This window comes from Lineus longissimus, chromosome 4 (genome assembly GCF_910592395.1).
Source record: "Lineus longissimus chromosome 4, tnLinLong1.2, whole genome shotgun sequence".
In the NCBI taxonomy this organism is placed as follows: domain Eukaryota; kingdom Metazoa; phylum Nemertea; class Pilidiophora; order Heteronemertea; family Lineidae; genus Lineus; species Lineus longissimus.
In genome coordinates, this window is record NC_088311.1 from 8,267,786 (window position 1) to 8,287,533 (window position 19,748).

The 19,748-nt window shown below is 41.5% G+C and overlaps 1 protein-coding gene across 1 annotated transcript in view; it reads right to left on the minus strand.

The window, feature by feature from the left end:
* Positions 1 to 10,757, minus strand: part of LOC135486153 (QRFP-like peptide receptor) — a 55,502-nt gene extending 44,745 nt beyond the window's left edge. Inside the window, exon 1 of the mRNA XM_064768718.1 lies at positions 9,660 to 10,757. Coding sequence (XP_064624788.1) covers positions 9,660 to 9,995 — 336 coding nt within the window. The 5' untranslated portion in view covers positions 9,996 to 10,757. The remainder of the gene's footprint in view (positions 1 to 9,659) is intronic.
* Between the last annotated feature and the right edge of the window lie 8,991 nt (positions 10,758 to 19,748).

Genomic DNA, 19,748 nt, shown 5'->3' on the forward strand with positions numbered 1-19,748 from the left:
CGTTGGCTTGATTTCTGCGAAAATTTAAAGGAAAACAACCAAACCTCACCACCGTTGCGCATTACGAAACATCTCGATAATTTCTAAAATATTGAGTTGCGAGCTGAGCGTCAACGAGGACATTTTAAGCTCTATAAATCTCGATAGTTGGCGCATTGGAAGTGTTGATGGTGGTAAGCAGTTCGAAATCAATTTCCAACATAGTGGTGGTGCACTTAGATTGGGATGGCACGCAACATATCACTGATAAGAGTCAAGCCATCCTATAAAATGTCAACGTAATTCTAGACCCGGATTCAAGTTGGTCGCATCTTGGTCAGATTGATGGCCGGCGAAAAACACGTTTAGCATGGGTAAGCCGATTTTTTCGGACACGACCGGCCATTTCTCTTCAAGCACATTTATTTGTACGATGTATCTCGACAGAATTCTTTTCCCCGATCCGAATATGCTGTTGTCACTTTATACCCCTGACTTCGAAGAGCCGCAAAGGTACTCCAACGAAACAAATCAGACGGATTTTGCTTTAATCGCAAGAGGCTTGCATGATTCAGCTACCTTTCAGTGAGTCGGTATAGTGATTTAGTGAACATAAAACGGCCCATTATCTTACTCTGACAATAAGAGGATTTTAGCTGACGAGTGAATCTGAAAAACTCGCGCAATACGGAACGTATCCCGAAACTAGCGAAGAAATTCCGCTGGCGAAGTTATCAGTTTACTTTCCCAAAGGTAAATGTACACTGAGTTTCTTGCGCTTGTGAAGAGACAAGTTCGTGAACAATTTTAACTTCGAAACAGAAGAAGCAAAGACTCTTTTGTCGTAAGGCGTCAGACAAAAGTGTTTGGAGAACTATAGTCATTCAAACGCTGGATATAGCGAAAACAAAAAGTACCTTATTTTGTGTTCGCGTGCTAATATTTTGCAAGTAGATAGTCTGCGGTGTTCTCACTATTACTCGATTAAAAGTTACTTCAAATCTGAAAACACTCGAATTCCCTACAGTTATTTATCGGATCACCAAATGCATATTACTGGTGTTTTAAGCCATTTAATGGTGATTTTATTGCAAAATATTTTTGTTGTTTTTGTTTTTAGCGACATAAACTTAGGAAGAGGAGTGGCATTTCCAGAAAATCCTACCTCGAATAGAGCCGAAAAAATACACATACACAGCACAGGGCAATACCTGTAAAACTGGTGAAATTGGAAATGGGTTAGGACGATAAAAGACAGAGTGTAGACTATATGACGTATAGAATATAACGTACAGTGGAACCTCCCTTAGCAGACACCTCTCTATCAAGGACAACCTCTGTATTAGGGACATTCATTTTAGTCACAAATTGGTTGTTTCCATTCAAATTGACCTCTCTAATCAGGACACCTCTCTATTAAGGACGGCACTTGTCAGTCCCAAAGGTGTCCTCAATAGAGAGGTTCTACTGTACTTCCAAACTAGGATATCTTTGGAGCAGCGTCGATAACTGTATCCGTGGGTGACGCTTTGTTGCTCCTTTGCCTTTGAAGATGACAAGGAGTCAGTAATGATCTAATTTCCTGACCCCCGCAGCCACCCTTCAACATAGATTTAGATATCTTTCATGTATTTAATCATTATCCTGCTTTGGCAAGTACATGCACAATGTACATCTGGACTAAGACTCCGGCGGGGCGGAAGGGATAAACGGATAGCGATAGTACGAGATACGTTTGTAATGATGTTGATTCTGTGGGTTAAAGGGTATGACTGATTGCACAGCGGTATCGCCTGCGGGCAAGTTCGAGTCGATGATGATTACGGAAGATTTCCCGTCTTTTTTGGTGGTGGACCCCTTTTTTCACAGCTAAGCACTGCGAAGTTTTGGTCATCTCTGCCCAAGATAATCAATCTTTCAAACCTGTTCCAATTCTAGGCCTACATATTTTTAGTAGATCAACTACCATTTTATGGAGGCCCTACTAAGTTATTTGGATAAGTGTGGATGAAACTCTCTCAAACCACCAAAAAACTATCTCTCCGATTGTGTAAGATCCATGTGAGCCATATTCACGTAGCATCCTTTGAAATTGGTGACAGCAAATTTTCGTTTTTCTAGTGAGTGCTCAATTCAAACGAAGGATTAAATCTGCTTTAATCCCATTGCATATGCAGGAACCGATGACGTCATTCAGCATCCCAGGGGTGAGATATTTGCTTAACCGTAGTTTTAAGATAAATCCGTATCAACGACATGAAACGGATTACGGTTATCATTTCCCTGTGGAACTTGAAGGATCTTAGAGTTTGTTTATAGCTTGTTTGTTGAGATGGCGACGCCAATACTCACCAACAACATCTTCGTTTCAATTTCAAAGTGGTTGGATTGTTGACAATTGAAAAAGGCAGAACAAACGGTGGACGAACACTCGCTTTTCTCGTGGGGCTCCTGTTGATATTTAGCATTCATGCTATCCTTCACTACTCTTTTGGGTTGCAAGATCTGACTGTTCATGTAGGATGGCCTTGCTAGAGTAGTACTGTATGATCGAACGCCAAACCCACTAAGCTAAATGTCGGCAAACTTAAAAAGTGCATGCAATGCATTTTTGCGCTAAGAGAGGGTGACAGTAGAGTTTTTAACCACCCAGGCGATTGGGTTATGAATGTGTGATCATGCTTTTCACCAGACATAATTGTCAAGATCGGACGGTCACTTGTGGCGTTGTTCTAGATATGAAGGGCCTCGGGATGCTGACCAGTTTTTTCGGCGTCCATGATACGGAATAATCAAACAAAAGCGACGCAGCATTCGAGCCACGCTTTGAGGCACCATCAATACCTAAAATACAAAAAGCTGAAAATTTAATGACGCGTTAAATCTATTGCAAAGAGGTTCTGAGGAACCTTCATTGGCAAGTTGAGACCTCTTGACGCATACTTTTTTCTGCCGCCCATGACATATCCGATGCGAGCAAAACGGTATCAGCTGAATCGATCGGGCATTATCTTCGAAATCATAACGATGCTGCGTGATAACAGAGTTTGGAAGTTCTGTAAATATAGAAAGTTACCTTGGCCTTGCACAGGTATCTTTTTCGTTAATTGTCTTTTTCTTTCGCGGACGACATTGACTAATCCGGTAGAAAGAAAAGAGTTTCGGACTGGATCCGCATATTCACAGGGCGCGCAGATGACAGAAAATCACGCAAACTGTGAAAAAAAGTGTGAATAATTTGAAGGAGCTGTCTTGGTTCCACTTGCACTGAATTAAAGGGATGCCGCACAGAATAAATTAGCGTAATAAGGTGTCCCACTTTTCAGTCCTGATTATGATAACCCCACGACTCACTAGCGCAATCAGTGGATGCGGCTAACATACCGGAATAATCGATTTGGCCGGACGACCTAAAAATCTGATGTGTTCTTACTTTCTTATGGCGCAGGATGACCGGAATATAGAATAGCCTCATCAGTCCATTCTATAACTGGGTTATTCTTAAAAAATCGACTTTTGTGAAGTTGCTTCACAGTTTTATCAACAGAACGTTCGATAAAGTGTTTTGACACCACCTGGCCATCCATCATATTCATTAAAAATTTGGTTAATGACCATGTTATTTGTGCCACCGTCGGCCGAAGCTGCGTGCTGTTAACAGGATATATAAATTACATATAGATATCATTAATCTCATAAGAATCAATGTTGAAAAATTAAATTTTAATTCAATAGCTTGACAGTGGATTACCGATCAGATTGTCTGCTGCGTTTGCAGATCACTATAGATGTATAGTCATATGATTTACGCGATATCGATAAAGTCGTAGAGGAGCAAATGCTGCGATGATACGCTACTTTCGCCATTTGACCATTTTGATAAGATACAGTTCGAAGTTTCCTCTGCAAAAACGCTGAGCACACGCGTACAGTACTGTACATTCCGGAGAAAAAGTACTTTAGAGTGTATTAATACCCTTGGGCACGTTTTGGTAACGGCTTTAGTACACCGCTGGCACTACTTTAATAAAGCATTAATATGTTGACGTCGACGGAAGTCAGTGCTGAATAAGCCTCGTCAGGACAGCAGTCAGTAGTTAATAATTGTCAAACTGCGACATTAGCAATGTGATGTTAGTCCGTGTTAACGCTTCTAGACACGATCACTTTGTCAAATTAGACTGATTTCAAGATCGCTTAAATCTGTCGGATTGACTGCATTAACGTAAGAGAACATTTATTGCTAGCAAATTAAGTTGAAAGAGATGCATCGGAAGGATGTAGCGAGAAGCCTTTAAATGTCGTTGAACATAGATTTTCCATTACGATGATGGGATCTTGTCATTCACGGATTGAAAGTGATATGTAAATAGGAATCATACGATTTTTAGATGTATAAGATAATGTTTTAGAAGTGTTCTCGGCAAAAACCCTTCACTTGAAATAATGGGTTTTTAGTATTATTCCGCCGCTGTATGGAATGTACATGTACATGTCAAGACTACATACATGTATCAATCAAACATACCTCATCGCTTTTGCACGATCTTGTCGAATTTTAAGCAATAAATAGAATCGACTATAAAAGTAGTTTGTTAGACAAAATATTGTACCTGTCCGTTCGTTTATATACTAATAATTGGCAAATGTAAAATAGGGCCTACGAGTGATTTGGTAATTTTCGCTAGCTCCACATTGTCACCAATAATTTTCAAAATTGCGGAATACACCTCTAAATATCAGAAATGAAACTATTTGGTTTCATGTGCGAGACAATATTTCGAATTTTGAGAATATTGAAAGGGAAATGAAAGTCGTATGTTTCACGAGATTTCTATAAACTATACCTCAGCTCCTACCATAGGTATATTCGACCGATGTGAACACGATTGATATTTATTATGTATGACATCTTACAGGCGACCTCCTACCACATCTACTTAGTCATATGACTAAAGCATATTACTTCTTCCGTCACTTCAAAGTGAACGCATGCATGACATTGCGATCTCTCACTTTAGTTCTCCGCCACAGCTGCGGGGTATCACGTAGATCCTCTCTTTCGTGTTCGAACGGAAATTCCCTCGGATCCAGTGTAAGTGCTCTTTACAAAAAAAAACATATTATACTCATAGTAAGTGCGCCTTGCCCTTACCGTTCGTATTGAATTCGCAAAGAACGTTAAGCTGTTTCACAATTCGTACGAACGACAACTAAGTGCGAACTATACGAAGGTCAGTCATGTTATCATGTCACGCGTTAATTTATGCACACGCGACATTCGTAAATCAACTTTTATACTTAGCTATAGCTCAAATCGGGGATATTTTCAAAACGATGATACAGGCCTCCAGAAACTTTTTTCAAATATACATGGAGAGGAAAGTCAAAAAATTAGGCGGCGAAAGGGAACTTCTGTGCATGTATTTTCTGGTTGAACAGTCGCGACCCCGTCCCTGCATGGCTGGATATCGGCAGGAGTCACTCATTGCTTCGAGACGTCCTTGATTCGATGGCAGATAATCCCTTATCAACAAACGAAATGCCTGTGGCGGGGAAGAGTGATAGACGTCCTAATGGATCGACTCTCGGCGATAGGTCAGCGATGGGTTGATGACCAAGGGCTGAGGACGACTTGCTGGACAAGATGTGGTTGTCACGTTTCTTCTGGAACAACCCCAGAACACATGTGACTTTAACGTTGTTTATTAAGGAAGGCACAACTGGATGCCACCCGGGAGACCAAGCTCATAAGCTACCTGTCATATCCAGCTTCTCTGTTGAAGTTCATTATGTAGTCACGTGATCGCTCTCAAGTGTCCTATGTTGTCAAAAAGGATGCATCAGTTTAGCGCCAAGCGTATTCCCTAGCATGATTACAGCACTGTACAGTTGCGTGTAAAATTGCAATGCTATTTTCCTGACCCACGATTAAATAGAATACGAACGGCTTACTCCTTCAATGATGTGCGGTGCTTTGGTAAAAAGCTGGGCAGCTGAAAATAAGAAGCTGAACCCCGGTTTATGGGCATCGATTCTTATAGTGTTAATGGAAGGTGACTTTAAAGTATTAAAATATTCTCAACTTTCCTGGCAGCAAAAGCTGTCAGTTCCCATCGAGACTTTAATGGCGATACTTCTTTATAGTTAAGAAACTGCTAAGAAGCTGCCGATATGTCTGGTACTACATGAAGGGCACAGAATTCCTGCGGGAGAGGAAGATTCCTGAGGAGGAGATCTCAGTCCCTGATGAAGCCCCCGAGGGGATCCGGAGATAAAACAAGAGGAGGCACCTGTCTTGTAAATTATGACAATTGATATATAGTCTCATAGTGTTAAAGGAACAACTTGGGCATGGGATTTACATGGTCAGGAGGATACTGTCAAGCTTGCCACCATGCGCCGCCATGTTTTGTACCAAAGTAATGCTGATATCTAAAAATGATTTTCACCAATGTTCCTAGGTAGTTTTCGACATGGCATGTGAATTTCAGGAAGCCTATGAAACCCTATATGGTTATACCCTGTTCTAGGGGATTCTTTATTACGGTTCAAAGGTTTTTCAATTATTCTGTTTGGAGATGTCACGGTCGATCTGGAAGCCAGTTTTGTATGAAAAACCAACATAACATTATGCCCAAGTTGTCCCTTTAGACTTTTCGATGACAATAGGGAGGTCTATAAACTGTTAAATTATAATACAAAATCAGAAAGCTTTCTCTTCGTATACGAGAGACGCCTTCGGCATCCTGTTTAAACCGCCGCTTAACACGTATGGCATCAGTTTTTGTTTGACTCAAACCTACGCATACTTGCACTTCGTGTGGCAGTCAATCTGCAGCAGTTGCAAAGCGTCTCTAATATTCCGCACATGCCATTATTCTTTTCATGACGTAAGAGTATACTTGTTCAGTCTGCTAATGACGGCCATTGAGAGTGCGAATATTTCTGTAACTATAGATGTTTGGTTGTGAACTGGTACCTTCAAACAGTAGTCAATATGCAGAGCAGATATTAACAGGAGTTAGGTGTGTTGCAACATTGATGATTCCAAACGGCAAAAGGACCCAACACTGATCAGTTTGGCTTGCATGGTCATCTCTGCCAGTACCAGTGGAGCCAAGACAATGGGAATGTGACTTAATTGTTCTGCCAATACATACATACCCCGTAAAGGTTTTTCAGCAATATGAAAATCAAGGGGGCGCTCGTAGGGGGGGGGGGGGCAAATGCCGATCTAATGATTTATTCATTTGTCCGCATATTCAGCTAAACACTGAAACACGGGTCTGCATACGCAGACTTTTAATGGTCAATTATGCAAACAATGCTTCTTCTTGCCTTTGGCATTGTGTAGTACTTGTATTATACCAAGGATAACATTTCATAGTATCACAAGCACTCGTCAAACTCGTCAAACCATGAACTTGCGTACTTGTATTAAGCATAAACTGTTTACATGCGATATTTTGATTCCACTTGACGAATACATACGTAAGGTATACATTTATGTCGAAAACCACAGTTTCGATGAAGTGTTTTTCAAGGTGACAGCAATGACAGCCAATATTCCAGCCTTTGATCAGCTTCACATTGGCCGAAGTACTTGAGTTAACTTGACAGTGCCGTGTACTAGCTGGTGCTACTTCTACGGTTTGTTAAGCAGGAACAAATTGTTGCATTCATCTTTACAGCAAAATGAAAAAGGAAACACTTTCTTTACCTTCTATGCCAAAAATCCCCATATCCGCATTTGTTGGGACTATGACAGTGTTTGCAATCTGCCAAAGACAGTGTGGTGTCTTTGATTCAGTAAAGGATGACTGGTGGAACCGCTTTGTTCGCACTGTTATAAGGAATTTCTACTAATATAACATCCGAAAAGCTTTAAGGAACAGAAGAAATTCTCGTAAGACAGACAGCATATCGTCACCCTCATGAAATAATTGCCCAAGTCATATTTCTGCTTCCGAGAAAAATTGAAAAAATGTATTCATTTCCGAACTATTACAAATTGATTTTGCAGCCGGATCATGTGGTCAATTGAGGACAAATTATTAATGTTGGCCAATCTAGTATACCTGGTGCAAGAAAGTAATAAAACTCATGACAAAGTAAAGGGAAACACATTTTTTAAAGAGTTTTCCAACTTTCCACTTGAGGGGACATGTATGGAGAAGGAGGCGTTATGTCAGGTCGTGCTTTCAGATCTTGCAAATTAGTGCTTGAGTAGCTATCCCCAGCCTTCTTTCCCAAATTGATAAACTAGGATATTTACGATTCAAGGTATACAGTTTACAGGATAGGACTGGTTGTCATCGTGTCGAGCTACTTTTAGATTTAGACATTGTAAATGATCGAATGCAACATAAAAACACCAACTCACTGCATTAAATAACCATGAGTCCCTACTTCACTTTCGCTAACAATTTTAAACACACTATAGCTGATGGTATAAGTGGGAAAGCCGCCCACTTGAAAAATGTATTTCGCAGCATTTGATAACGAGACGACCTTCGAACGTGACGTTACGCGGTAGATGAGACTGAACACGTCCTCACTGTCGACTCGTGTTCTAATAAGCCTAATTGGTAACAAAATTTGACAAGTAACATAATGTATATCGACCAATATTTCCACTACATCCTCCTCTAATCACCAATTATAAAATCTCACCAAGTGAAAACTATAAAATACATAGCCAATGCTTGTCGCCAGATCAAATGCACCTTAAATATTTTCAAATGAATTAAGATGACGGTTTATAGCATCAATCACCACTCTACTTATTTTCATCTGGCGCGAAATTCATGTGCTTTGTTGTGAAGCACTATCATAGGCAGCTGGCTTACCTGAGTTCCTGTAAATAAAAACATCGTTTAGTAACTGTTACATGTAGTCATATTAAGTGGAATTATTTAGAGCTGCACAAAAATGTCAAACAAAATTATATGGTTGTTTACAGCTTTACCATTAGATAGTCCAGAACACAGTAAAGTACACAAGTACCATGCAGTCAAAACGTCACCGTATAAGGGCCGTTTGCGCGGTACCAAACCAGACCATCCCAGATCAGATCACATCGCTCACGACACCATGTGTGAGAGACGTAAACGTCTCGTATCAAATGACGTACAGTACATGTATTGAAGTATGTACATCGAACCAGACCAGACCAGACCAGATCACAGTTGTGCGCTTTTCACGGCAGACCAATTTACATGATCTAGATCAATCCGGATCAAGCGAGGTCGGTTTGATCCTGTGTAAACGGCCGTATTGTCACGGCAAAACACACGCGCGACTTGGGCCAGACTTGCGCATCAGTGGTGGTTTTCCTTCGGACCAATATCACCAATATCAAAAACTCATCAAACTGTGGGTTAATTTTAATTTTATATATCTTTGATTGAAGAATTTACCCCTACAAGTATGTAGATATAGTGTAAATCAGTAAGGTTATCTTTGATTGACATATTGAGCCCTGAATAGTGTAAACTGCTCCTTGTACAAAGTAGTATTTGTACTTTGTATTTGTAAACGGGACAAGTTAATGCACGAGACACTGTAATGCACCCTTGCACAAATTGTTCCTTGAGTGTACGAATAAACATACATATAAAAACAAATTGATACGTAAATTTGCTCTATCATAAAATAGGAAATGAAAGTTTGCTTACCTTGACTGGGACACAGATAAGGATGAGAAGAAGATCAGCTGACGCCAAACTCGTCAGGAAAATGTTCGTGACATTTTGCATTCTCCTGAACCTCACAATGGAAAATATGACAAGGCCGTTTCCGAGGACGCCGACGAGAAATGTTATTCCGTAAACTATGCCACTCGGGATGATCTCGTCAAGCGGTATTGACCCCATGGATTCTGCCATGTCGTATTCGTAGTCCGGGTCACTACAGTCCGTACAGGAGCCATTTGAGTCGTTCCCGTACGAAACTATCTCGGCCTCTAAGGGTGGGAGGCAGTCACTCGAAAAGTAGGTGACTGGACCAGCCATTGTTACGAGTGTATTATCGACGATAAGGTCTAATAAGAAGCTTTGATGCGACCACTATCCTATCGATCAAACTTGTCAAACTTGTAACAAAAAACAAACAAACTATCTCCCCAGCTGTACCAAACTAAGCGTAGTATAATGCACATCTATTACATGTAGCGTGGGTGAAATGGCCCCCACAGTAACCAACTGAATCATATTCCTTCGAGTATAAAAGTTGACGAAACTTCTCCAACATGCCAGATATCATCGAAGTTCAAAAGTATCCAATGAATGATAGTCCACTATCCTTGAACCGTACTAAATAATCCATCAACAACTGTAAGTGAACTTGAAAGTGACGCGACCAAGGACATGGGTCAGTAAGCAGTCCAAAGAATAGGTTAGCCTCCTACGCAAGTATCAATGTATCAAAACCTCGGCACGTCCTCGTTTACCGAAGCCTGATACCTCTCTGAAGAAAGTATCACAAAGCTTCCATGGCAAACCTTTATCGATTGCTGATCGTCACAAGCAATCTCACAGAAATCATGTCCGGTTGCCTTTAACTATGCCTGACCACGCCTGTCGTTCCCCAGTGAACTAGGCCGATTGTTGCTCGTGTTCTTGCCCTGGGCTCACGATATCCTAGTTCTACTAGTTACAGAAATCATCGCCCTTGTCACAGACACGTGTTACCGTGCGTGTGATCTGCAGAATCTGATTCCGGTAGCTGCCGCTTCGTTGGGTAGGATGTCGCTGCCTCGGCCGCATCTGTCTCGTAGCAGCGTATTCCTATGGATTATAGACGTGTTCTTGGATCTGGTAGAGTCACCACTCGTCGATACGACTGCCTGAAACTGTAATTGTTAACTTGGAAACAAGTAGCGCTCCTTTTATCTAGGTCACCTTGATAATAATAGTCCCGCAGCGTGTAGTAATCTCAGACAATCACAAAACTATCAAAGGCAAGTTGTCAAATTCTTAACAATCACTCCGGTGTTTTTCCACTGAGAAGGATTTTTTAATATAGAAAGTGCATTCGATAAAAAGAACATCACCTGACATTGTTCATGGCCTTATTTCGGGCGAACGAAGCAAACAGAAGCTCAACTCCCGACTCTATTTAAGTTCATTTTTAAGTGAACTATAATTGACTTGTCAGAATAGCGTTATTCAAACCAAACTAATACTATCAGTCGTCTTTGAATTCATGTTCTGATCAAAGGAGTTAACTTTGATGGTCTTAATAGGGAGCCTCTCCAATGTTTAATTGCGCCCGATTAGGCAACAACATGTTCCATTATCTTTACTTCCAAGTGAAATGTTGTTTAGTTTGCTTAATCCTATTTCATTTCAGTTACATGTATCACAAGTGTTGAAAGCATTTCTGTTTAAAAATTGGGGTTGTTTACCTGAATGTGCTGCAGTGGAGGCGTGCGATACGCCTATTTGAAGCACATGAATTACTGAGGATGTGTGCCTTCGCGTTTCAGTTACGTCGTATTATAAACCTGGCCTCCACATTATAAGGAAACTGTTGGCAGATCGCCTGTCATTCACTCCTTCAGCGTCGCATGTAGAGGTTTCCTAGTGCATCAGGAAATGCATTATTTCACTCTACAGTAATACCTGTATGAGTTATCGCTTGGTAGGATCAAGCGGACGCCCGGCTGCTTACTTTTTCAACTGTTTGCTTGCACCGACCTGTGGTCTGTTCCCAATCACGAGTACAGACGCCATTTTTAACACATTAGAGCAATAAAATTATTGAGGAAAGTCGTTTTTATCAAGAAATGAGACTTTATCAGCATATTAAAGAAATTTGCCATCATTCCAGCAAAGACATTATGATTTTTTTTAGTATGATGTTGACATGCCGATTTACCGTCGCTGTGCGTATTTTCCATCCTTCACTCCTGAACGGAGGAAACTTTAGAATTGATGTTCACAGACGGTAAGTCGGCATGGGTGTGGAGGGACCTTACTCAAATGCATACATGTATACATGTATACCCCCAAAATAAATTATGTTGCATGTTGTTTGGGGTTAGGCCGTTTCTTCAGCTAGATTGACTAGACGACTAGACGACATGGCCGTTGAATAAAAGTGGCGACAATCAGACCCCGTCCACCTTACTCATTTCGCTAATATCATAATGTACTTCCGTTGTCCGAGACATGAGAAGGGGATGACCATCACGTTTCGCTTGATCTTTTGCCCATCTAATCATTCGATTATGGACAATGTTCCGTAATGGAATCCAGTCAAGTAAGCGAGATTTCGATCGCTTCGGAGTCCAGTGATTAAGATGTCTGAGCCATGTCCATCTCAAAAACATGGTCGGTGTTTCCGTAGCCAATTGATCCAAATGATACGCTCGTTTTCCAACTCGGCGCATACTTTCCTTCATGGTTCACGAGGGTCGGAGCTGACTATTCTAGTACAAAAACAGCTCTTGTAGCTTAAAATCTTGTTGTAGCACCGATGTTTGCCAACTTCGAGGGAACTGGTCATCATTGAGTGAGTATTGGTTTGTAGCGGCCGAGCGCGACGCAACTACCATCGACTTGGATGGAGACCAGCGGAGGCTGGCGTGCAACGGAAGAAGATGGCGCGAGGTGATCGAACACATGACCACCTACACGTACATGTATGTAGGTCGCGACCACGCTGGGGAAAGTAAGTAACTGCAAGTTGGGTACAGGTGGGCTATCACTAAATTTATATACCCTGGCTTTAGGTAATTGAACATTCAATTAAAAACTCTCACATCTATCACGAAGCACTGAGCACCGTCGTCTACAAAAGCCTTTTATTAGAACCAGCTTAAACCGGGAGTCAGCTGCAAATTCATGAAATTTCTTCAAATTTCTTAAATTCGTTAAGATTTTCGAGAGCTTTTTTCTACAGCGGAAGTACAGCTTTGTCAAGTAAATAATTTGAATTTAGTATTGCCGACAACGAACCCAGTACAACGTTGCGAATTCTTCAGACTCCTTACTGTCATCGTACAGTTTCACCAAATATCACAAATAAAAAACCAGAGGATTTATGACAAAAAACTGGCTACAAACTTATCGAAACAGTGGGATGACACGCCTTAATTGCTTTTTCCCACAACGTAACACGTTCCCTATTTCCAAATGGAAATTGTTATAATTTGTCGCCGTGATTGCAAGCGCAGAGAAACCAATTTGTTACGTATCGTGCGATAGCTGCTTTTTACCATCCACACTGAGCTTACAGAAAGTGGCGCTTGCACTATACATACTAATTCCGATAAATTAAAGTAGATCGGAGTTAAATTCTCTACAGCATGACCACAAATTACTGACCCAGGCCAGACCCGGCAATTTTAAACAGCACTTGTCGTGTCGGCGACCGAATGGAGCAAAAACGTGCATTTTAGCGCTGACTTGCTAATTACCCCCCCCCCCCCCCCGAACGCAATAAATAATAAAAATCTGTGTTTCTTCTAACATCGTTACTTCATATTTTGTTGAATTATGCAAAAATGTAACCACCGAAGATGTTGCTTGCAGACGCGAAGCCATAGTACCGACAAGCAACGGATTCGTTTTTCGCTCCGATCAATCAAGTTGCTAAACGTACAGGAATCCTTTTGTGCCAAACAACTGCGGTCCTATTTTGAGCGCACAGACAAAGGCGGGACAAAAATAATGGTCTTCACACACGCCTCTATTTCCCATAGCTATACGTCAATTTCAGAAAAAAGGTTTCCTTCGATAGGTTGCTTTGAGAGGCAATTTATTTGCTAGCGTATCCCTGGTAATAAAGCATCGATCAGTTTGGAATTTTTAAAGGCTTTAGTTTTGAACACTGCAGACGCCATTATCTTTTTACCTGTCATGCAGAATCTAGTCTCAATAAAGTTTGCAATGATGATTTATGGAGGTTTTAACTGATATGTTAAGGACATTATAGTCACAAAACTTGAAGAAGCCCCAGCATTTTGTAGCTGAATCGACAGTACCGCACGCAGGCTCACTTCATAAAGCAATATCATACTACTGTGTCGACATATTCAAGCCAGTTGATTGGCGCCGATACGAAAGGCCTATTTTACATGTACACGAAATAGATCCATGTGTAACAGACGCCACTCAAAAAGCTTACTGGCGTCCACACCGCCAGTAAGTGGTCATGTATGCAGACCTGAAGCCTGTTGATGTGAGGCGGCGGCTAACTGACGATGTCCCTCCCAATCCAGGGTCTAATTTGACACGTTCCGAAAGCGACACCAAGGTTAATGACATTCCCTATTATTCCATTACCACAGCTTTGACATGGAATAACTTTCATTCCTCAAAGACGAGGTATCACATCTCATCTTTGCGGTATCGTGAGAGGCGGTAAAGATGTCATTAAACGTTGCCCTTTGAGCTAATTCGTCTCATTATTCTCGGCCATTTGACACATCAGTGGCTTGCGTCTAGCCTTTTATATCACTTTAACACATTCTGCGGCAACCTTTATTCCGGCTCGAGGACCTTGATGTAAACATCGATAAATACATATATTTCAACCCGCAGCATGTGGACAGGAGCGCGTACAACCAGCTTAGTCTGAGCTCATCGAACGACAAAGCTTAAAGGGACAACTTGGGGATGAGATTTTAGATTTTTGGATTTATAGTCTGAAATAAACAACGCCCCATTAAAGGTTGCCGTCCGACTTCACATTTTGACCCCGTCTATCTTTGACCCATGACACCAAGCTGGACATTTGAATTCCGCGTACTTTTACGCATGAAGCAGAGGTTATGGCGGTGACAGCAGGTTATGGTAAACAGGCTATTCGGAAGTTTGGTCTCCAGCCAGTGAGATCTAAACCTCAATATCCAGGATATCGCACTGAATTGAAGTTCATATCCGTAACATCAAATGTTGTTAAAACAATGTGCTAGAAAAAAAAAGGAATAGAAACTCCCTCTCGCCAATGTGACCTTACCAAACCACATAAGCCATCTTTCAGGAATAATTGGTTCATCAATTTACCGAATCATTGTTGATTCATCCAAGGTCGTATTACAGCCTGCGGCGCAAAGTTCATAGTATCAGAAGCATGCAGTTACAACAATTAGTGAAAGGCTTCCCGGTGGCTGACATCCTTATGACTCTGTAAAGTGCGAGTCTCATTTCCTGAAGCTCCTGACGAACATTTCAATAACAGGAGATATATCGGTAGGTGTTTGGGGGTTTCCCACCACCACCACCCGAGGAACTACCAAGTACCTCTGTAAATCTAGCAAAGGCGGACACGACTCATGCCGAGCTACCGGCATTTGTGCGTATTATCCATTCTTCAGGAGAAAAGGAGGAGACTTAATTAGGATTGACGTTCACCGCCGGTAAATCGGCATAACATGATCATGACTTGGACACTAGTCAGCGGGTCGAAACACTCCAAACAACTCGCAAACCGGGGATCCTCACCAGACTGGTTACTGTTTTCTGGCAGTTGTGTCACCAAGCACTGATATCGGTCATGATCCGAATACGAATTCGTTCGATTCGGATCATCCACAGATACCAACCTTCGGTGATGAGGGAGCCTTCCCACGAGGTCGTAGATCTTGACCTGCAGTGTGCTGATGGGAAGGTCACACAGGGCCACGTCCAGGTAGCATCGAAATCGGAATCGAAGAAATCGAGAAGTCAATATCTGGGGGATTATATGAGTATTTTTGTGAGAAAGTTTACGTTGGTACAACTTTAAAATAATGAGCCGTGTTCGTTTCAAAATGTGGACTTACTTTTAAACGGATGTTTATGAGGATTTGATTTAAGTGTGATTTGAGAACCGATCTATGCGAGATGCATGGAACGTAAATTTGTCGTATTGAAACTGAAGCCCGCAAGCGAGTGTCCCGGGTCAGGGCGCACCTCTTCCCTTTAAAGCATCCACTGTTGCGCATGCGTCGTTGAACAGGAAGACCCTGACTCGTCATAAATGACCAATCAGGAACTGCCAAGTCAATTTAGGAATCGTCACGACCAAGCCACGAAAGAACATTTTGGCCCTTATACAAACGAGGATCTGTGACCCAGGCCTATTGTCCCGGCGATTCCCAAATAGCGACAACGATCCTGGATGAGCGCAACAGCTGCGAACATGTGGAAAAAACAAGTTTAGAAAATTTGACAGAACTCAACTTAAATCACCCCCAACTGATTACTTATTTCTAATTAAGACTAGGTGTTTTCTTCTTAATAAATAAATTATCTTGTTCATCATTTAACCCCGTTAAAGGACAACTTGGGTCCTCAGTGAAGTCAGAATCAATGAAATTATTGACCGAATAAAATAATACATGTAATCTAAACTCATCTCTCACACAAAAGAGAGGATCTCACACATCAATTTAAATGTCTGACCTCGATGCCGAGTTCCCAAATCGTACCTTCACGTATATCACGAAGGGTAGAAATAAAGCTTCTGATTAAATGAACAGTTTGCAAAATAACTACGTGTATTCGTTAAACCATCAGGGTAGTTACCCCTTTAAGGTTTTCATCACATAACATTATTTTAGTTAAAATGTAAACTAAGAGTTGTAAATTCCTATATAAATTCTGGCTTCCCGCCTATAACTATAAGTATACGAAACAACTTTTTCTAAAGATAATTAAGGATGTGTCATTTGAATAAATTATCAAAATTTTAATTCAGTTTATGTACCCGAGATGAGTTTTTAGACGGCACGTTTTAAAAAGCTATCTCCCTGTGTATTTTGTCAGAGTGTACACGAATATTGACAACAGCTGACGGGTGATTACGCGGATAACTCCAATGCTTCATAGTTTAGTTCACGGCCCTTTTTACATAAATATAAAACAGCAGATACTGCCGAAACCAATGTGTTACCCAGAGCAAGTGTGTGACGGCTTGAGCAAATTATTTGTTACAGTTGTTCATGAAATGTAAGAACTATTCATGTACATTAAGAGACGGTGATGAAGATGATGGTAAAATTAAACAAACCAAAGCGCATCAAAATTGCACGAACCAAATTGCATCAATGCCTTTCTTTCGAGGAAGAACCATTTTAGATGACATCACTCTCCAAGAACAGGTGTTTCTAAATATAACAACAATGGGCCGAGATAATCTGCAGACAGTGCATAGCATGGTAGGCTTCTGAAGTAGGATATCCATTATGTGCTACACATACTTCTGATAAGGAATTTGACTGTGGACAAGTATCCTCCTCTAAAAGTACGTGGCCACCGACCAATCTTGACACATGGTTTTCGGATATTTTTCTTGACTGTGCATACTTTGAACGAATAGGGGCACTGTTCATATTTGATTATAATTGAATTCTTGCACAATGGAAGGTGAAGACTCCACCACCGGATGTGCTTTTTTGCAGGTTTGGAGGGGCTTCCGTCAGAGCCGAAAATTAGCGGCCGTTTCGTTCTTCTTAGCAGTCTTCACCGACGCCGTGACTATTGCCTTGGTCATGGCTTTAGCCCCATCCATCGTGCGGTCTTATGACTTCGTACCATGTAATTGCACTCTCCCATCAAACAACAAGACAAAGGAGGTGTTAGTCGTTCTTGAGGGCAACGGTGCATTGGGAAAATCGGAAAATGCCTCGGCGAGATTCACTGCGTTGGATCAACAACTTCAGGGACATTTCTGCCCCAAATCAGGAAATACTTTAGAGTGTCTGAGTGGCGAGGATGTTCTGATACAGACTAGCAGTGTGGTTGATCTATTGAACGCTGTTGGACCTATCTCAGAGTGTCTCTTCAACCCTTTCGTTGGAATTCTGTGCTCCAAATATGGCCATCGTCTGCCATTTCTGGCTGGAGCGGCTGCGCAGACTGGAAGTAGTCTCGCGCTCTTGTTAGCTTCGTCTAAGCTCCATCTCGTTGTTGCGCGAGGAGTACAAGGGGTTTCGTCAACCTTGGTTGTAATAAGTGGATTGTTGATGGTGAACAACTTGTTTGAGGAAGAAACCCGTGTGAAGGTCATTTCAAGGTCGCTAGGCATCGGATTTCCGTTGGCATGCTTGTTCGCATTTTCTGCAGGAAACGCGTTGTACCAGTATGGCGGTACAAAATACACTTTTGGCATTCTTGTGGGACTGGCTTGTTTAGATGGACTGTTACGGTTGATTTTGAATACGGAAAAGCACGAGAAGAGAATCCGATCAAAAACTCGTGCAGAATCTTCACCACAAGATGAGAGAACTGCTCGACCAGCTACTCATAGTATGAACACAGATATAAAAGATGTCGTAAATATTGAGGAAAACGGCAGAAACGTCACCAAGGAAAATACGTCGCTGTTACATGGCGACAACAAGGCCCAAAATGGATTAATGAATAGAGACGCCGAGCCTCTTTATGTTAGTAATGATGAAGCGAAATCCCCTACGAACGAGCTGCATCATGATCAACTTGGGGGAAGTTATCGTAAGCTTCTTTCCGACATATACGTCATAGAAACGCTAGCTGTCTCATTCGCAGAGGGTTGCTTTCTTTACGTTGTGTTCGCAACTGCGCCCAACTGGTCCATTAATGTCCTAAACGCACAGCAATGGGAGTTAGGGGTTGTCCTCGCAGTAGGTGCGGGTTTCCAAGTCTTGTGCTGCCTACTAACTGGTGGCTTTATGAACCGCAGGAATATCTGGGCACATATTCTCATCGGAATTATTGCAATGATTGGAGCCATTGTGATCTACCCGTTCATCCCGAATATCTGGTTTGCCCTGATCCCAGAAGTGATGTTGCGCGGCTTGACTCTCAATAACCAGCAAGCTGGGCTACCGAACTTTCTTTCCTATGTGATGGAGGACAGGCATGAACACAGCGTGGCAAAGGGTTTTTCGCTTTATAATCTTTCATATAACATCGGTAACGGAATAGGTCCCTTTGCTGGTACTTTGCTTCGGTTCATCAGCTTTAGGGAGTTGGATTTCATAACAGCAGGAATTAGTGGACTCATTTTATGGGTACCGATCCATTGGCGAATTTCGAGAGCCTTACAGCAGAGTGAGGTTAACTAAGAACGTTACTACTGAGCTTTTAAAAAGTCTAAAGCAGAATTCACACTCCGAGGTACGACCATCGGCGACCTACACGCGATCAAACTGTGAACCGCTATATTTTCACGAGCGTTTAATCTTCCCGGATAACCTCGACTCGCGAAATAAAAAAACATGAACATATTTTCTTAACGAAAAACGGAAAGAAATTTCGAAAACCGCGAGAATGAATATCCTGAAAATGATTTTTTTTGGTAGAAATGTTCACGAATCACAAAAATGCGATAAGGAGAGAGAGAGAGAGCTCCAACCGATGTGCCATACATGAGATTAAGTAAACATGTAGATACATGTCAGTAAGATGGGATGCACACGTTCATGAGTTTACTGAAGCAGTTAGCTCGAGCTGTACATGTGTAGTAGACATAGTACATAATACATAAAACGTATCATGTTTTCATGACATTGACGTAGTTGAGTAAGTGAGTAATTAATGTCATAAAAATAAGGTATATTATTATGTCAAAGAAGTATGTTGCACACTACGTGAACACAAAGGTCTCAGTGCTAGCTTTTCCCTTAGCAATATTTTCAAGTAAAGGGTAAATGTATTTTTAGACATGTCTTTGGCAGTTAAAAAAATTGTAATCTTTCACATAAGACAATATCCGAAAGACGCACGAACTGTTTTGACCCGATAAGAAGGTTATAGTTATTTCTTCAGGGTTGCTTGCTAAGTCGCAGTCGAACG